A 15,413-nucleotide genomic window follows, 5' to 3' on the forward strand; every position below is an offset into this window, starting at 1 on the left:
CGAGGAGAGTCCATTGGGCGTGGAGGGGAAGCCAATTTTATCTAAAGCATCATGTTAAAAGAATCTTACCTAATTCCTTTGGTTTGAACGATACTGTGGTGGGAAAGTCTGGATACAGCTGATATAACCTGGAAAGGAGAAAAAAAAAGAAACCCTGGTGTGATTACAATAGAAAAGGGAAGCTATAGCTAAAATTAATGGAGAGAAAGATACTTGGGGATCAATTTTCAGACCTGCTGCTCCCATTGAGCTGAAATGGTATTACTACTGAAATGTGAGTGCACAGCCCCTCTGACAAACAGGCCCTTATCTGTTATGTGGTAGTTCCTAGCAGCCCCTGTCATTGATCAGGACCCATTGTGTTAGGTGCTGTACAAACACAGAACAGAAAGAAGGTCCCTGTCCCACTAAATTTTATTAAAGCTGAGATCACAATCCTATTAAGAGGCAAAGTAAAATTAGAGTTGTTTCTTCATTCCCATGGCTTCCGAACATTCCAACAAACCAGAAGACAACACACAAGAGCTTTAAGTATTGATGTGACAACGCATAGTGATCATCGTGTTCACACAACATTCTATCAATGCTAACACAACTTTTGTTTTTGCTGCTGAATGGAAACAAACTAAAATTCTAACCTTCTAATATAAAGGAAACAAATAGGTAACAATGTAATACAAGGAAATTTCATCTTGGAGCTTATGCACAATAATTCTAGACCTGCTCTAATGATTTTATGTAATAACCAATACCTCTTGAAGAATTCTAGCCTTGTATTCTTCTATTGGATGATTTATGATCTTTTTGCACATGAAATAAAAAGATTGAGCCAAATTTCACTGCTAGCGTAAACTAGGCTCAACTCCTATCATTTCAATGCAGTTGTGTCCACTTATGTCAGGGTGAACTTGGATCATTGTCTTGTTTTCGTAATAGATCTAACCCAAAATCTGATAAATGGCATACAAAAAAAAATCATCATTAATATGTATTCTGTGAAAAATTCATCCTGTTTTTCTACCAGGTATAGCTCTGATAACTTTTGCAAATTGACAAAACACATTGTAATTTTGACCTCTAATGAGAAAAACGGAACCCACTTTTCATTTAAAAAAAAATAGAACCTGCTTTGTGTCTTCTACACACGTGCAACCATCAATTTGCAGCCCCCGGAAAGAAAAAAAAATGAAACCCTACTTTATATTTCCTTGCAATATTTTCTTTCCCAAGTCTCCTCTTTTCCAACTGCTTGGCATCACAAAATCCTCTTTAGCTAGTGAATTTCCAAGGAAGTGGTTAGTACCTGGGCGTGGCAATCAGGACTCCTGGGTTCTATTCCGGGAACCACCACAGAATATCTGAGCTTCACCAAGTGCTAGCTTCCCCGGGATTCAATTTCCCCCATCTGTAAAACGGGGATACAAGTTCTTACCTACTTCACAGAGCTGTTAGGAAGTGTTTATAAAATTGCTTTGAGATCCTCATATGCAGGATTACATGTAAATGCAAAGCTTTACTAGAACTATCAGGTGACATCGTGAACTGGTAACTCAGTATTAGGACCAGATTTTCTGAAGATCTCAGTATCCAGCAGCTTCCATTGTGATGCCCTCTGTGCTGAACTTTCTTTCAAATCTGGCCACTTTATTGCCAGGCCGGAAAACATGGGATCTGCTCTTGGATTCTTGCTGCCCAGGCTAGCAGCAGACAGGAAGGCCTCAGGTCATGCTCACTACCAGTGGTGCTGGAACAAGTTTTATAGTGGGAGTGCTGAAGGCAGAAAACAGGTACTTGGGTTGTTATTACTACTTCAAGCCAGGAGGTGCAGCAGCACCCCTAGCAGCCCTAGTTCCAGCACTTATGCTCACTACCAGTTCCTCTGGTGGATCATGATTCAAAGCCTGTCAAAACTAGAGCCCTTTTCAGTCCTCCTTGGCCAGAAGGCTGGTGACGGTAAAATGCAGAGTGGGGGATTAGAATGGTGACTTTTATAAAGCATACAAGACAGGTATATCCACAGCGCTGTAGCCAGCACTCTGAGGATCTCTCAGGAAAGACAGAGAGATCAGCCGAGACTCTGCCAACGAGACACTTAACAAGAAAGCAAGACGAAACATTTTGACCTCAATACAGCCAAATCTCTCTAGATTTCAGGCACAGCTGTATTCAACAACATTTAGTCGTATCTGTGGTGCTAGAAATGGCTTTTGTCTTTCTTAGCACCTGTTTTTGGTCAGAGAACTTTCATTGTTTTTTGTTTCACCTTTTGGATTCGTTGGCTGATTGGGTTGTTTTTTCTCTCCCCCAAAATTGAACTTTCCTAGGTTTCACTTTTTTGAAAATTACCTATATTCAACTTTAAAATCTGCTATCTACACTAAGCTGAAAATGCAGGTGTAGTTAAAGAAAGAGAAAGTGGGTCAGTGGCTGGGGGATTTTACAAAATAGGATCTGAATTGTTGGGCCGGGAGAGGAGAAGGATTAAAAAAAAGAAAGGATTTCAATTGGGGGAATTTTTTATTGCATTTTTTTTCCCCTTTTTCATTTCAACATTTCCTGCAGTGTTGAAAACCCAACCCCAAAACACTGGACTACTGCAGAAACAGCAGAAAGTGAAACTGATGATAGATAAGGTGAAACAATCCTGTGTAATGACAGGTTTCAAAGTAGCAGCCGCGTTAGTCTGTATTTGCAAAAAGAAAAGGAGTACTAGTGGCACCTTAGAGACTAACAAATTTATGTTGCTCTGGTGGATAGGTGGGGAGAGGAAGCAAACACCAAAAAAGGGAGGGATGCACATGGCTATGAAAAGAGTTTTCCATTTCAGCACTCTAAGGGCTTGTCTACACTGTCAAGTTTTGTTGCCAAAAACTGCCTTTTGGCAACAAAACAGCAAGAACATACACACTACAATGGGACTTTTGTCATGAAAAATGCAGTTTTGGCAACAAAAAGCTCCCTATGAGAGACTTTTGTCTTTTCCCCTCTCTTTATTGTCGACAAACAGCCAGTGTAGACACTGCTGATTGTTTTGTCGACAGAACTGGCTTCTGCCAGTATCCCACAATGCCTGCCCTGATCGCTCTGCTCAGTGTTTTGATCTCTGCTGCCCTTTTGAAGCTCCAGGAACTATCTGTGTGCTGCTCCCTTTGGGGAACAAACAAAGAGCAAATCCTTGGAATGCTCCGGTTCTGCCCGGCACTAGGAACACTGCAGCAGGCAGACGGCTGCTGCAGCCAGAGTGGGACAGACTGCTGGGCTGCTTTGCCACTCCTCAGCACGGAGAGCTCCCAGAGATACTCATGATGCTGCTCTCGGCAGCTGAGGGGGCTGCGGGAGAACTCGGAGAGAATCCCAAGATGTGCAGCGATCAGCTCTTCCTTCCCACAACACTGCACCGTGGGATACAAATCCACGGTGCACAGCTCACCCTGTCGATGATGGTGTCCCCAATGTGGACATGATCTGTCGACAGAGGAAGCAAGTGTGAACACCCTCTGGCAATTTTTGTTTTGCCAACTTCTGGGTGTCGACATAAGTTTTGTCAACAAAACTTGGTAGTGTAGACAAGCCCCAGGGTGGTGTTAAGGACGTAGGTAAAGGGCTGATTGTCTTGTCCTTGGCCTTCAAGGCCCTACATGAATCCCCCCTTGCTTTTATATTTGACAGAGAGCCAAACTCTGTGCTAGCGTACATGGGTGTGACTCCACTGACTGCAAAGGGAGTTATGCTCATGTATACCAATGGAGAATTTATTCCAGTCTTAAAACTTTGACCCACCCCATCCCACACATGCACATTCCCCACCCCTCTGATTCCCCCAAAAGTGTTGCCATTAATGCTCCTGCTGTCACCCTACTCAAGGAATGACTTCCGTTCTAGCCTGCTGAATCACTTTTAAATGAATCAAAGTATGCACATGCCATAAATGCATAACAACGGCTCGGATATTATTCTGACTCAACCCCCTCTCCTTCTATTGTGCGATAACTCCAGTCGCATCTAAAATTAAAATCCTAGCAAACACACGAGGGACGTTAACAAGGCCTGATTGATCTCAATGGGACTAGTCACACACATAGAGTCTGTAAGTTCTCCTGGGCACATCCATCTATCTGGACAGTAGGATGTCTAGCATACTGCAGTAAAAATAAGTAGCATACTCTTGTATGTTTAAATAGCTTGTTATCAGGACAGTGTCCCTTTAACAAAGGGAAAGCCCATAGGGTTTGATGTAGCAAAGTAAAAAGCAAACATTCTAGTTGTATATAGCATGTTGAACATCTCTTTTAGCCAAGTGCCAAAGCTGTGTGTCTTGTGGTGTATTTTCCCCTTCAACGTAGTCTGCAGTATTTTCTAATTTTTGCACACAATTGTTTAGATCTCTATAAAATTAATTTGAAAGCACAAAATCACTCAGTAAAATTAGTATTGCCATGTACTATCAAAATGCTTTGTGCCAAGTATCAGGGGGTAGCCGTGTTACTCTGTATCCTCAAAAACAATGAGGAGTCCGGTGGCACCTTAAAGGCTAATTGATTTATTTGGGCATAAGCTTTCGTGGGTAAAAAACCCTACTTCTTCAGATGCATGGACTGAAAATTACAGATGCAGGCAGAAATATACTGACACATGAAGAGAAGTGGAGAACCAGTGTCAACAATGCCAATTCAGTCAGGGTGGATGTGGTCCACTCCCAATAATTGATGAGGAGGTGACATCCACATCCACCCTGACTGAACTGGCCTTGTTAACACTGGTTCTCCACTTGTAAGGTAATTCCCTTCTCTTCATGTGTCAGTATATTTATGCTTGCATCTGTAATTTTCAGTCCATGCATCTGAAGAAGTAGGGTTTTTTACCCACGAAAGCCTATGCCCAAATAAATCGGTTAGTCTTTAAAATGCTATGGGTTATTCAGCCTGGCTGCAATTCAGGAAAGCATCCCTATTTTGGTATGGCCAAAGCATACTTAAAAATCACAAGATTCACGATTTTTAAAAATAATAGATTGTGGGTTCTTTTCATTTACTTTCACATTTTTGAGCCTTCAGCGTTCACATCTTCAAGGTTTTCTTTGCAACCATGAGATCTAAATGATATTTTTTTTAAATTTAAGAGGCGAGTCTCATGTAATAATATAACTCCAGGAGCTTGGACTTTGGTGTTTTTCTTAAATATCATGAAACCCACTATAAAATCATAGAGCTGGCAATACTGCTATTCAGCAAAGCACTTAGGAACTCGCTGGAGTCAATGCATGCATATACTTAAGCAAGTTATTTAAGCTAAGCACCTTTTCAAGCACTTTGCTGAATTTAGGCCTATGTACGTGTTATTGAATACCAGCTATAGGTATTGCAAAGTTTAAAAACAAAGATTTCAGAGTAGCAGCCGTGTTAGTCTGTATTCGCAAAAAGAAAAGGAGTACTTGTGGCACCTTAAAGACTAACAAATTTATTCTCTAAGGCGCCACAAGTACTCATCTTTTTAAAAACAAAGTGCTTAAGTACTGAAATTTACTAAATGCCATCATGAGTATTGTCATAACCATACAGCTAAGGGTAGCCTAGAATTCCTCCCTACCTGTAAGGGGTTAAGAAGCTCAAATAATCTGGTTGGCACCTGACCAAAAGGACCAATGGGGACAGAAGATACTTTCAAATCTGGGGTGGGGGCGGGGGGAAGGAGAAAGGCTTTGTTTGGTGTGTTCTCTTGGGAAGCAGAGAAGCATCAGGTCAGAAAACTCGTTCTCCTATAAACCATCCTAAAAGTCTCTCATATTACAAAAATTGAAAGTAAAAGCCAGGCAAGGCATGTTAGATTATCTTTTGTTCTGGTTGTGAATTTTTCCTTTGCTGGAGGGAGGTTTATTCCTGTTTTTTGTAACTTTGAAACTAAGCCTAGAGGAAGTTCTGCTGTGTTTTTAAATCTTTTGTTACCCTGTAAAGTTATTTTCCATCCTGATTTTACAGAGGTGATTTTTACCCTTTTTTTTTCCCAATAAAATCCTTTTAAGAACCTGACCGATTTCTCTATTGTCCTAAGACCCAGGGGTTTGGGTCTGTGATCACTTTGTAACCAATTGGTTAGGATATTATTCTCAAGCCTCCCCAGGAAAGGGGGTGTAAGGGCTTAGGGGGATATTTTGGGGGAATAGGAACTCCAAGTGGTCCTTTCCCCGATTCTTTGTTAAATCACTTGGTGGCGGTAGAGTAACCTCCAAGGGCAAAGAATTGGTGCCTTGTGGAAGTTTTAACCTAAGCTGGTAGAAATAAGCTTAGGGGGTCTTTCATGCGGGTCCCCACATCTGTATGCTAGAGTTCAGAGTGGGGAGGGAACCCTGACAAGCATTCAGTCCCATTTAGCAGAAGTTATTTCATTACCTTCAGCCCCTCTCCAAGGCTTGCTGAAATGGAGGCTATAGCAGACGACATCTCTCTCTCTCTCTCTCACACACACACACACACACACACACACACACACACACACACCTACCTAACTACCTCAAAGGTGCAAACATTCTGTCCGAAGAGGAGACTTCTCAATCAGCCCAGTAGACATTTTCAAGACTCACTCGACATTGCAAACCTCACCCTTGAGCACTTGTCCCCACAGTTGTTTTGCCACTTGCATATAACTGTCATTTATGATTTGTAAAGAGGTCAGAAAAAAGAATATATTATTAAGAAGAGACAGATACTTAAATGGAGTTAAATTTACCAAACAAGCAGAAAAAAAATCATCTGACCTACCAAAAGCCCAGGCTGGAGGCATTCCATCTGCTTCTGCTACATTTCTTTCCCGTTTTCAAGCTGACATGAAGAGGAAAAGCTACTTTTCATTGTCTCCCTCCTGCTTGCCCCCACATGCAGCCAACCCCATAAGAGAGACTTCTTGCTCAATCAATCATGGAGAAAATGGAGCTTAGGGGGCTCTCTTAGGCTAACTTCATATTCTAGGCAATGAGTCTGCAATGAACTCCATGCAAACGGGTGCCTGCCTCTGTGCAGATCAGAAGGGCCCTGACATGGGCACCAGTAGCTCATTGTGGGATCAGGGCCTTACAGTGCAATCTTGTTTATTTTTGCTTTCCAGATATTCCAGATCCCTCAGGTCATCCAGGCAAAGATACAAGCCTGATTCTCAGTTAATTGGGTGGGACATTGGCCATCTTAATGTTTCCTGCATTCTAGGGCCATGGACTCTTCTGCAAGTTAGACCAGTCTTGAGGTTGGGCAGAGAGGAGCTGTGATGTTATACCCCATATTCTTCATAGAAATGTTATGATATGAATATGACATAACCAAAATATACTTTATGCAAGATGGCTCATGTAAGGTATCATTGGAAAGGTTATAATTTACTGAATGTGATTATCCAATTTGTATTCATGTATCATTTCTGTAGAAAATTAGGAAGTTAGGAATATTGACAACGTATCTGTATTTCAAAATGTGCTACTTTGGGTAACACCCACAACTAGCCTTTGAGGTACAACAATGAAAAAGTCAGACAGGGCTGATGGCCCATCAGCAGAGACAATGGACTGTGAAAGAGCTTAGTCTTCCTGTGGGCACTCCAAACAGCCTGTGAGTAATGGCTGTAACAACCCTGCAGAGACATGTGACTGAGTCACCTAGTACTTGGAATGCCAGTGTTTTTCCACTGGAAAACAAAGGCTTCTCACCATACACAAAAGCTATATAAAGCAGGGGAGTGGCTGGCATGGCCCTAATGTGCTAAGGTGGAACGTTTATTGCTGTCCCTTAGGATAGTGAATAACATGCCCCTGGTTACACCTTAGAGCAAAGCATCAAGACCCAGTAGTGAGGTATATAATCATGAGCGTTATTGATTATTTCTGCATTGCATGGGTAACTGCACAACGTTAACTATGCTCCCAAAGTCTGGTCCCAGCATGTATGGGGTTCACTGTAAATCTGGGGATGGCTTCTCTGGGAATCAACTCTTTTGTGAGTTTTCCAAAGTCATCGTCAGGCATTTGGAAGGCATGTCCCTGGTATATTAGTGCTACCTCACTGGCTGCTTTGTGGAAGGAGGGATTTCCAAAAGCATTCATCCTTTTAAAGAGCAAAAAATTCATCCTTTTAAAGAGTTAGAGCAAAGCCTCTAACTCTGCTCCCCAGGCAGTCAATGGTAATTGAAAGTCTTACTTTGGTTTTGTTCTGGAGTGGTGTTTATGTGATGCCATGATGCAAAGTCATGTCTCTGAGGAGTGAAATTTGGTCATGTTTCACTTTAATACTTGCAAACAAGGAAAGGGGAAGACTGTACAATGGGGAAAGCTGCATCGGGAGGCAGAATATAACTACCCACATTGGAATTTTACCAGGAAATTCAGGTTAACATGAAAAGTGCCATGGAACCTTTAATGATCACACATGTTCAGGGCCTCAGCTTTACATATCATCTACAGGGTTGCCGATTTTGGTTGGATATATTCCTGGAGATTTCATCACAGGACATAATCTTTAATTGAATATTAATCTTTAATTCCTGGAGACTCCAGGCCAACCCTGGAGGGTTGGCAACCCTAATCATCTGGAATATGGTACCCTCTATTAGCACAATGGCCTCAAACACCAAGCTGGGGCATTTGGGTCAAGTGTAGCGACTCGGAGGGAAGAATGTCCCTTAACAGCTAGTGCATCCGATGAAGTGAGCTGTAGCTCACGAAAGCTTATGCTCTAATAAATTTGTTAGTCTCTAAGGTGCCACAAGTACTCCTTTTCTTTTTCCTTAATGGCTAGCTCATGAAGTTCTGCCATCCAAAAATAGTGACTCTGGCCCTACTCTGCTTAGCTGGTGACAACCACTGGGATGACAAGAAGTATTATGAATCAAGGCATAGGCAATGGTAGTGCACTCTGAGTTTACAGACAACCCTGAACACCAGCAAACTACAGAGACCAGAAACTGTTGCTTGCCGACATCATTTCAATATAGCCGTAGACACCCGACATGTGGTTGGCAAATGCTTTACCGTCACGCTCCCCTGTGAAAAAGATCACGTGTAAAGAAATAAAGTAAAGCCCAACAATTAATACAGCAAACTGCAGGCCGCGCAATACCAGCTGCCCCCACAGAAGACCAGAAAAAGAACTCTGTAGAGCTCAAAAGCTTGTCTTCTTTCACGAATGGATGGAGGCTGGTCCAACAAAAGATATTCCCTCACCCACCTTGTCTCATTCATTCCCTGGGACCAACAGGGTACACCACCCCTGCAAATCTCCCAGAGAACATCTAATACGTGATGTATATGGCTTAAGATGTGCACTACGTGGATTGCTATAATTATTGCAATGGCAAAAAAAAAACTGGTTTATTGAGGTGCTGGAAAGCTGAAATAATATTGCTGGGAAGGGGTGGACTGTGTGAGTAATGGAAATAGCATCTTAATTTGTCATTGCTAGGTTATTTCATGTAAGGGCAAGTTTGTAAGTGAGGAGACCCATCTCTGACATGTTTTTATTGTACAGGAGTGAGAAAAAGTTCAAGACTTCCTCTGTGGAATCTTCCTCCCCCTGGTCCCCTTGATCTTAGTGGAGCCAGGATTTCACCCCAGAAGTCCCTACCTCCTCATGCATACATTTGCAGCCTTTGTCACTCTGCCATTTTTCTAACCAATAATTACTATAAATTCCAGCATGGAGCTTCTTAACAGGCTGAGGCCTGCAGGAGAGACCTTCTGGTCTTCAACTCCAGCTACACATGGCTTGGAACTGAAGCATGAGAGGCAACAATACACGCGCCATAGTTTTGAATTTAACAGTTAACTTTTACATGGTGAACAGAGAACTTGAATTATTCAGCAAACCGAGAGCAGAACTTGGCAAATGTCAAAACCTGGCCAAGTTTCTCCTGGCTGAAAACATAACTAACTGGAGATCAGCACAGAAAAATTATACCAGAGTGAAACAAGGAACTTTCCCTGCACCCTGGACATCTTCCTGTCCCAGCACATCTGAACGGAGTACTTCCAGAAGCTGATATTTTGACAAATCAAAAGCACAATGGAGGGCATTATCCAAATAGCTCACAAGGCCATCCCTCTTTAGACAGGTTTCAGAGTAGCAGCCGTGTTAGTCTGTATTCGCAAAAAGAAAAGGAGTACCCGTGGCACCTTAGAGACTAAAGACAGTCCCTCCAAACACACAGCTAAAATTAGGGACCTATTTTATTAGACAAAGCATCCTTTTTTGCTACTATTGCTGGCATTTGTTTGGCTTAATAATTTTGACCCCTCACCCATAGTGAGAGCGTTTAAAGGTTTCATTCAGGCAAACGCCAGATTATCCTCATCATTATGATTGCAGTAGTGTAGTTCCAGTCATGGACCCAATTGTGCTAGGCACTGCACAAACATACAACAAAAATACAGTCCCTGCCCCAAACAACTTACAGTCCAGCTCCTAAGTTACAGCTAAGATCCTCACCCCGATATACTTGAAAAATAAAATTAGAGCTGGCCCAATAACTGAATACACAGTTTGAGTGCTGGTCTGAAAAAAAATAAAAATCAAAAAATAGAATTGGATCAACCAGGAACGAAACTGTTTAAAATTTGTTGGCAAAATAAAATGTCAGAAAATCTCATTTGGGTTGACTCAAAACAAAACATTTTGTTTCAATTTGAAGGTGTTTTTTTTTTTAAAATACAGTCAAGGAAAATTCCAAAACAAATCATCTTTCTGATTTTGTTTTTTAAAAAACAAACCTTCCCCCCATATTAAACAATTCATCAAAACCAACCAGAATTCATGAATTGTTTTGTTAACCCGCATCTGCATTTTTCAGCTAAAAAGGTTTCTCATGAAAAATTTCATCCAGCTCTTAATGAAACAGTTTATGAATCAATTTAATGAAACAATAGGAGAGGGTTGTGGAGGGGTATTTTTTATTTTTTTATTTTCGTTTGTTTTGTTTTTTTTAACAAGGCACTTCAGTCAACAGCTCTTCTGATCGAAAGTTCCAAGGAGAAGAAAAAAAAACCAAACCAAGCCAAAAGGAGCTCTGTTTCCATTGACGGTAGCTGCTGGGAACCCAGCACTATATTTCATCTTTATTCCTGGGCTGCTTATCTCCGGCCATTCCCCTGTTTACTGAGACTCTGAGAAACATCAAGTAAAAATGTGATTTCTGGTAATGTCACTTCAGCGAACAAATACGTTCCAAACAGAGAAAGTGAGAGAGAGAGAGAGACCAACCCTACTTTAAAACATGAGCCAGCCCTGCCTGCATGCTCCAGGCTATGCAAAACACTGCCTTCATGCGAATGACAGGACATCAGTCTTAGCACTTTAAAGGACAAATGTGCAAGCTGTCATTTTAATGAGCGTTTTTAAATAAATGTTGAGTTTCCCTTTTAAAAAATGACAGGAGCAGCAGGAGAGGAAACAAGGTTAAACCACATGACTGGAACAAAGAAAATAACAGAACGCCACTAGCCATCACCTTCAGCCCCCAACTAAAACCTCTCCAACGCATCATCAAGGATCTACAACCTATCCTGAAGGACGACCCATCACTCTCACAGATCTTGGGAGACAGGCCAGTCCTTGCTTACAGACAGCCCCCCAACCTGAACCAAATACTTACCAGCAACCACACACCACACAACAGAACCACTAACCCAGGAACCTATCCTTGCAACAAAGCCCGTTGCCAACTCTGTCCACATATCTATTCAAGGGACACCATCATAGGGCCTAATCACATCAGCCACACTATCAGAGGCTCGTTCACTATCAGAGGCATCTACCAATGTGATATATGCCATCATGTGCCAGCAATGCCCCTCTGCCATGTACATTGGTCAAACTGGACAGTCTCTACGTAAAAGAATGAATGGACACAAATCAGACGTCAAGAATTATAACATTCAAAAACCAGTCGGAGAACACTTCAGTCTCTCCGGTCACTCGATTACAGACCTGAGGGGGGCTATCCTTCTACAAAAAAAACTTCAAAAACAGACTCCAACGAGAGACTGCTGAATTGGAATTAATTTGCAAACTGGATACAATTAACTTAGGCTTGAATAGAGACTGGGAATGGATGCATCCGATGAAGTGAGCTGTAGCTCACGAAAGCTTATGCTCAAATAAATTTGTTAGTCTCTAAGGTGCCACAAGTACTCCTTTTCTTTTTGTGAATACAGACTAACATGGCTGCTACTCTGAAACCTGGGTTCTGTTCCCAACCTTGCCAAAACATGTGTGACCACCTCCAACCCTAGGCATGTTATTTAACCTCTCTGTGACTCAGTTTCCCCCATTTATAAAATGATAAGACTAGAACAGGATTAACTTTTTCAGACAAAACTTTTTTTGGTGATACGAAAATATTTAGTGAATTTGAACTGGTTTCAAATTGTTCATGGCAAAGTTGCCCCCTAAAAATTCTCAAAGTCAAAATATTTCATTTCAATATTTTTTTTAAAGAAAATATTTTGATCTTTTTGGTTTGAAATGACTTTTCATATCAAACTTCTCTTTAATTTTATTTAAAAAACACAATCAAAAAATTTTTAAAAGGTCAAAATTAACCAAAACATTTTGTTCAACCTAAAATTATTTTTTTTCAACTCTTCGATTCACCAAAAAATTCCAAATATCTTAGTTTTCAGTTCAACGTGAAACAATTCGCCCCTACCCCCAGTTTCTCAGAATGGCCAGTGAACCAAAAAGAAAAGTCTGTTATTCACACAGCTCTAGATATGTGCCTTGAGATCCTTTGACAGAAGGAGTTATAGAAGAGGAAAGCTTCACCACAGGCTAGTGGCATTTGAAATATAGTAGGCCAGATGCATAATAGGATATGCAGAGCCAGTTTGCAGCATCTGATAAAGTTCATACTCTGCATGACCTAAAAATAGTATAGGAAAAGCCCTTGCTTGATTTGAGGAGACTCTACTGCAGTGTGCTATTACTTATCAAGCTCATTAAGCACAAGAGTTCGCTTGTGAGAAACGGGCAATTATGATACAATTTGATTTCCAGGAAAATTAAGGATCAAGTACATTGTTTGCTACTTCAGGGTATTTTTCCTTTATTTTAAAAAAGGGGAACTAACTAAATTCAGAACATTTTGCCACATCAAAGCCACCAACTTTGGTTCTGATGATGGTGAATATAAGTAGTGGCTAGAATTTACAAACGTGGGTGTCTAAAGCTAGGTGCCTAAATTTATAGCTAGGCACTTACGCAAATGGGCCAGCTTTTTAAGAGGTCCTGGGTACCAATACCTTCCAAGGACTCAGTGAAAGTTATAAATGTTCAGCACCTTTGTAAAACGAAGCTTAAACAGCCACTCTTCTAGTGTCAAGAAAGCATTATTATCCCCACCATTGTTTTGGGGCTAATGCACTGCACTGGGACTCAGGAGATCCTGGTTCAAGAGCCTGCTCTTTCTAGTCCCTCAGGCCCCAACCCAGCGCAGTGTTTAAATATGTGCTTAACTTTAAGTCCCCATTGATTCCAGTCTGCATACAAACATGCTTAAAATTATGCAAGTGCTTAAGAGCTTGCTCGACTGGGGCCTTATTCTCTCTGTAACTCAGTTCCCCAAAAATAAGGATACTACTTCCTTTCTGCCATCCTTTGTCAGATTTTTCTATTTATATTGTAAACTCTTAACAGCAGGGATGGTCTCCTGCCTGTGTGTATGTACAGCACCAAGAACAATGGGACCCCAATCTCAGTTGGGAGCCCTCTAAGAGTATATCTACACTACAATAAAACACCTGTGCTGGCCCATGTCAGCTTTCTCGGGCTCCCGGAGCTATAAAACTGCAGTCTAGATGTTTGGGCTCAGACTGGAGCCTGGGCTCTGGGACCCTTGGAGAGATGAGGGCTCCAGCCCGAGTATCTACACTGCAATTGTATAGCCCCAAGCCAGCAGTGTGGTATTGCAGAGCAGACATACCCTAAGTGCTGCCATAATGCAGACACATATTGCTACTAATAGTAATACAGCTATGATATTAACTATAATAGTAGCCTCCTCCCGTCTTCCTCCAAAGTACTGAAGAGGTGGTAGGTTCCCCCCCCCTTCTCTTTATGAATGAGAGATTATAAACAAAGCAAAGTCTTGCCATAGGGAACTAAAAAGGAAAACTGCCAGAGCTTTCATTTCCTTTAATGAAACCAATGCACAGTTCTAAATAAGCGGCACTGCTGTAACTTTAAAATGAGATTGCAAGACGCACAAGAAATCATAAGCAATAACTTCCAAATGTTATAACTTCCAAATGCTAGTCCCTTGAACCATACTCGAAAGGGCTGTAACAATCAGAACTGCTTTATGGCTCTGGCTGCCACACTGCCATACAGAATTAATCAATTGAGGTACCACTGGACATTCTCACCAGGCAGTCAGGTTTAACCATTCCATAAGCAATTATTGCAAGAGTGGAAATAAGGATGGTGCTTAGTGCAAGCTGATGAGACAAGATTATTAAAGCCATTTACACATGCTGCTTGGGAAATTACACTTGAGGCTCTGAAGCCTGATTTGCTGCAGATAAGGCACATCCTTAGAAATAAGTTTTCCCACCCCCAATTTCTCAATCCAACTTCCCTCAACAAAACTGCATTAGCCTTATTCAATATGCAAAAAAGAGTCCATAAAAGCCTCAGATAACATTCTGCTGAATATAAGATGCCAGAAACTGGGTTATAAACAATGAAACATACACACACAAACATACACTTGCTGCACATTCAAGCTGTAAGGGGTAGTTGGAGAATTTTTGTTGTTGTTCTCCCATATAAGTGTGGTTGTTAAGTGCTGCATTGTTTGAATTTTTGACATTTAGAATTCCTTACTATTTTTGGAACATCAGCAAGCAGATCAAATGATCCAGCTGGCCATTTTCCAATGCAACCGATTCCTCAAGGGACAAAATGCTGCCGTGGTGTGAGGTCATCAAACTGAGCCAATGTGACACAGGAATGGCACACACTTTCCAAAGGTGATTCTGGAGGCTCAGCTTGAGATGTCTTGAAGAGGTCCTGCTTTTCCGAAAGTGGCTGAGGAGCACTTTCTGAAAATCAGGCGTTTCAAGTTAAGTGTCCCCAAATCACTCATCCCTTTTGAAAGCCTTGGCGGAGAGAACAGATGGGAATTTCCTCAACAAATTGAATTAATTTTCCCTTCAAAGGTGTGGGTTTCTTTGGGGAGAGGAGGAATTTGAAAATAATAAATGAATAAACAATAAGAAAAAAAACAGTGTTATGCAATGTACTATTTGCATTTGGTTTCTGATGATAGTTTATTTTAAAGGTCTCTAGCTACAGAGATCTCTCCCCCCATCCCCAAACGCTCTCACTGACTGACGACATTATAATAGACTGACTGATCCCAGACTGACAACATTATAATTTGCA

The 15,413-nt window shown here is 41.3% G+C and overlaps 1 protein-coding gene across 6 annotated transcripts in view; it reads right to left on the minus strand.

The window, feature by feature from the left end:
- Nucleotides 1–15,413, minus strand: part of VAV2 (vav guanine nucleotide exchange factor 2) — a 316,349-nt gene that overhangs the window by 119,771 nt on the left and 181,165 nt on the right. For all 6 annotated transcript variants that reach the window (XM_043499066.1, XM_043499068.1, XM_043499067.1 and 3 more), the window contains exon 3: nucleotides 70–128. In XM_043499066.1, coding sequence (XP_043355001.1) covers nucleotides 70–128 — 59 coding nt within the window. The remainder of the gene's footprint in view (nucleotides 1–69; nucleotides 129–15,413) is intronic.

This window comes from Dermochelys coriacea, chromosome 16, assembly GCF_009764565.3.
Source record: "Dermochelys coriacea isolate rDerCor1 chromosome 16, rDerCor1.pri.v4, whole genome shotgun sequence".
Taxonomy (NCBI): Eukaryota; Metazoa; Chordata; order Testudines; family Dermochelyidae; genus Dermochelys; species Dermochelys coriacea.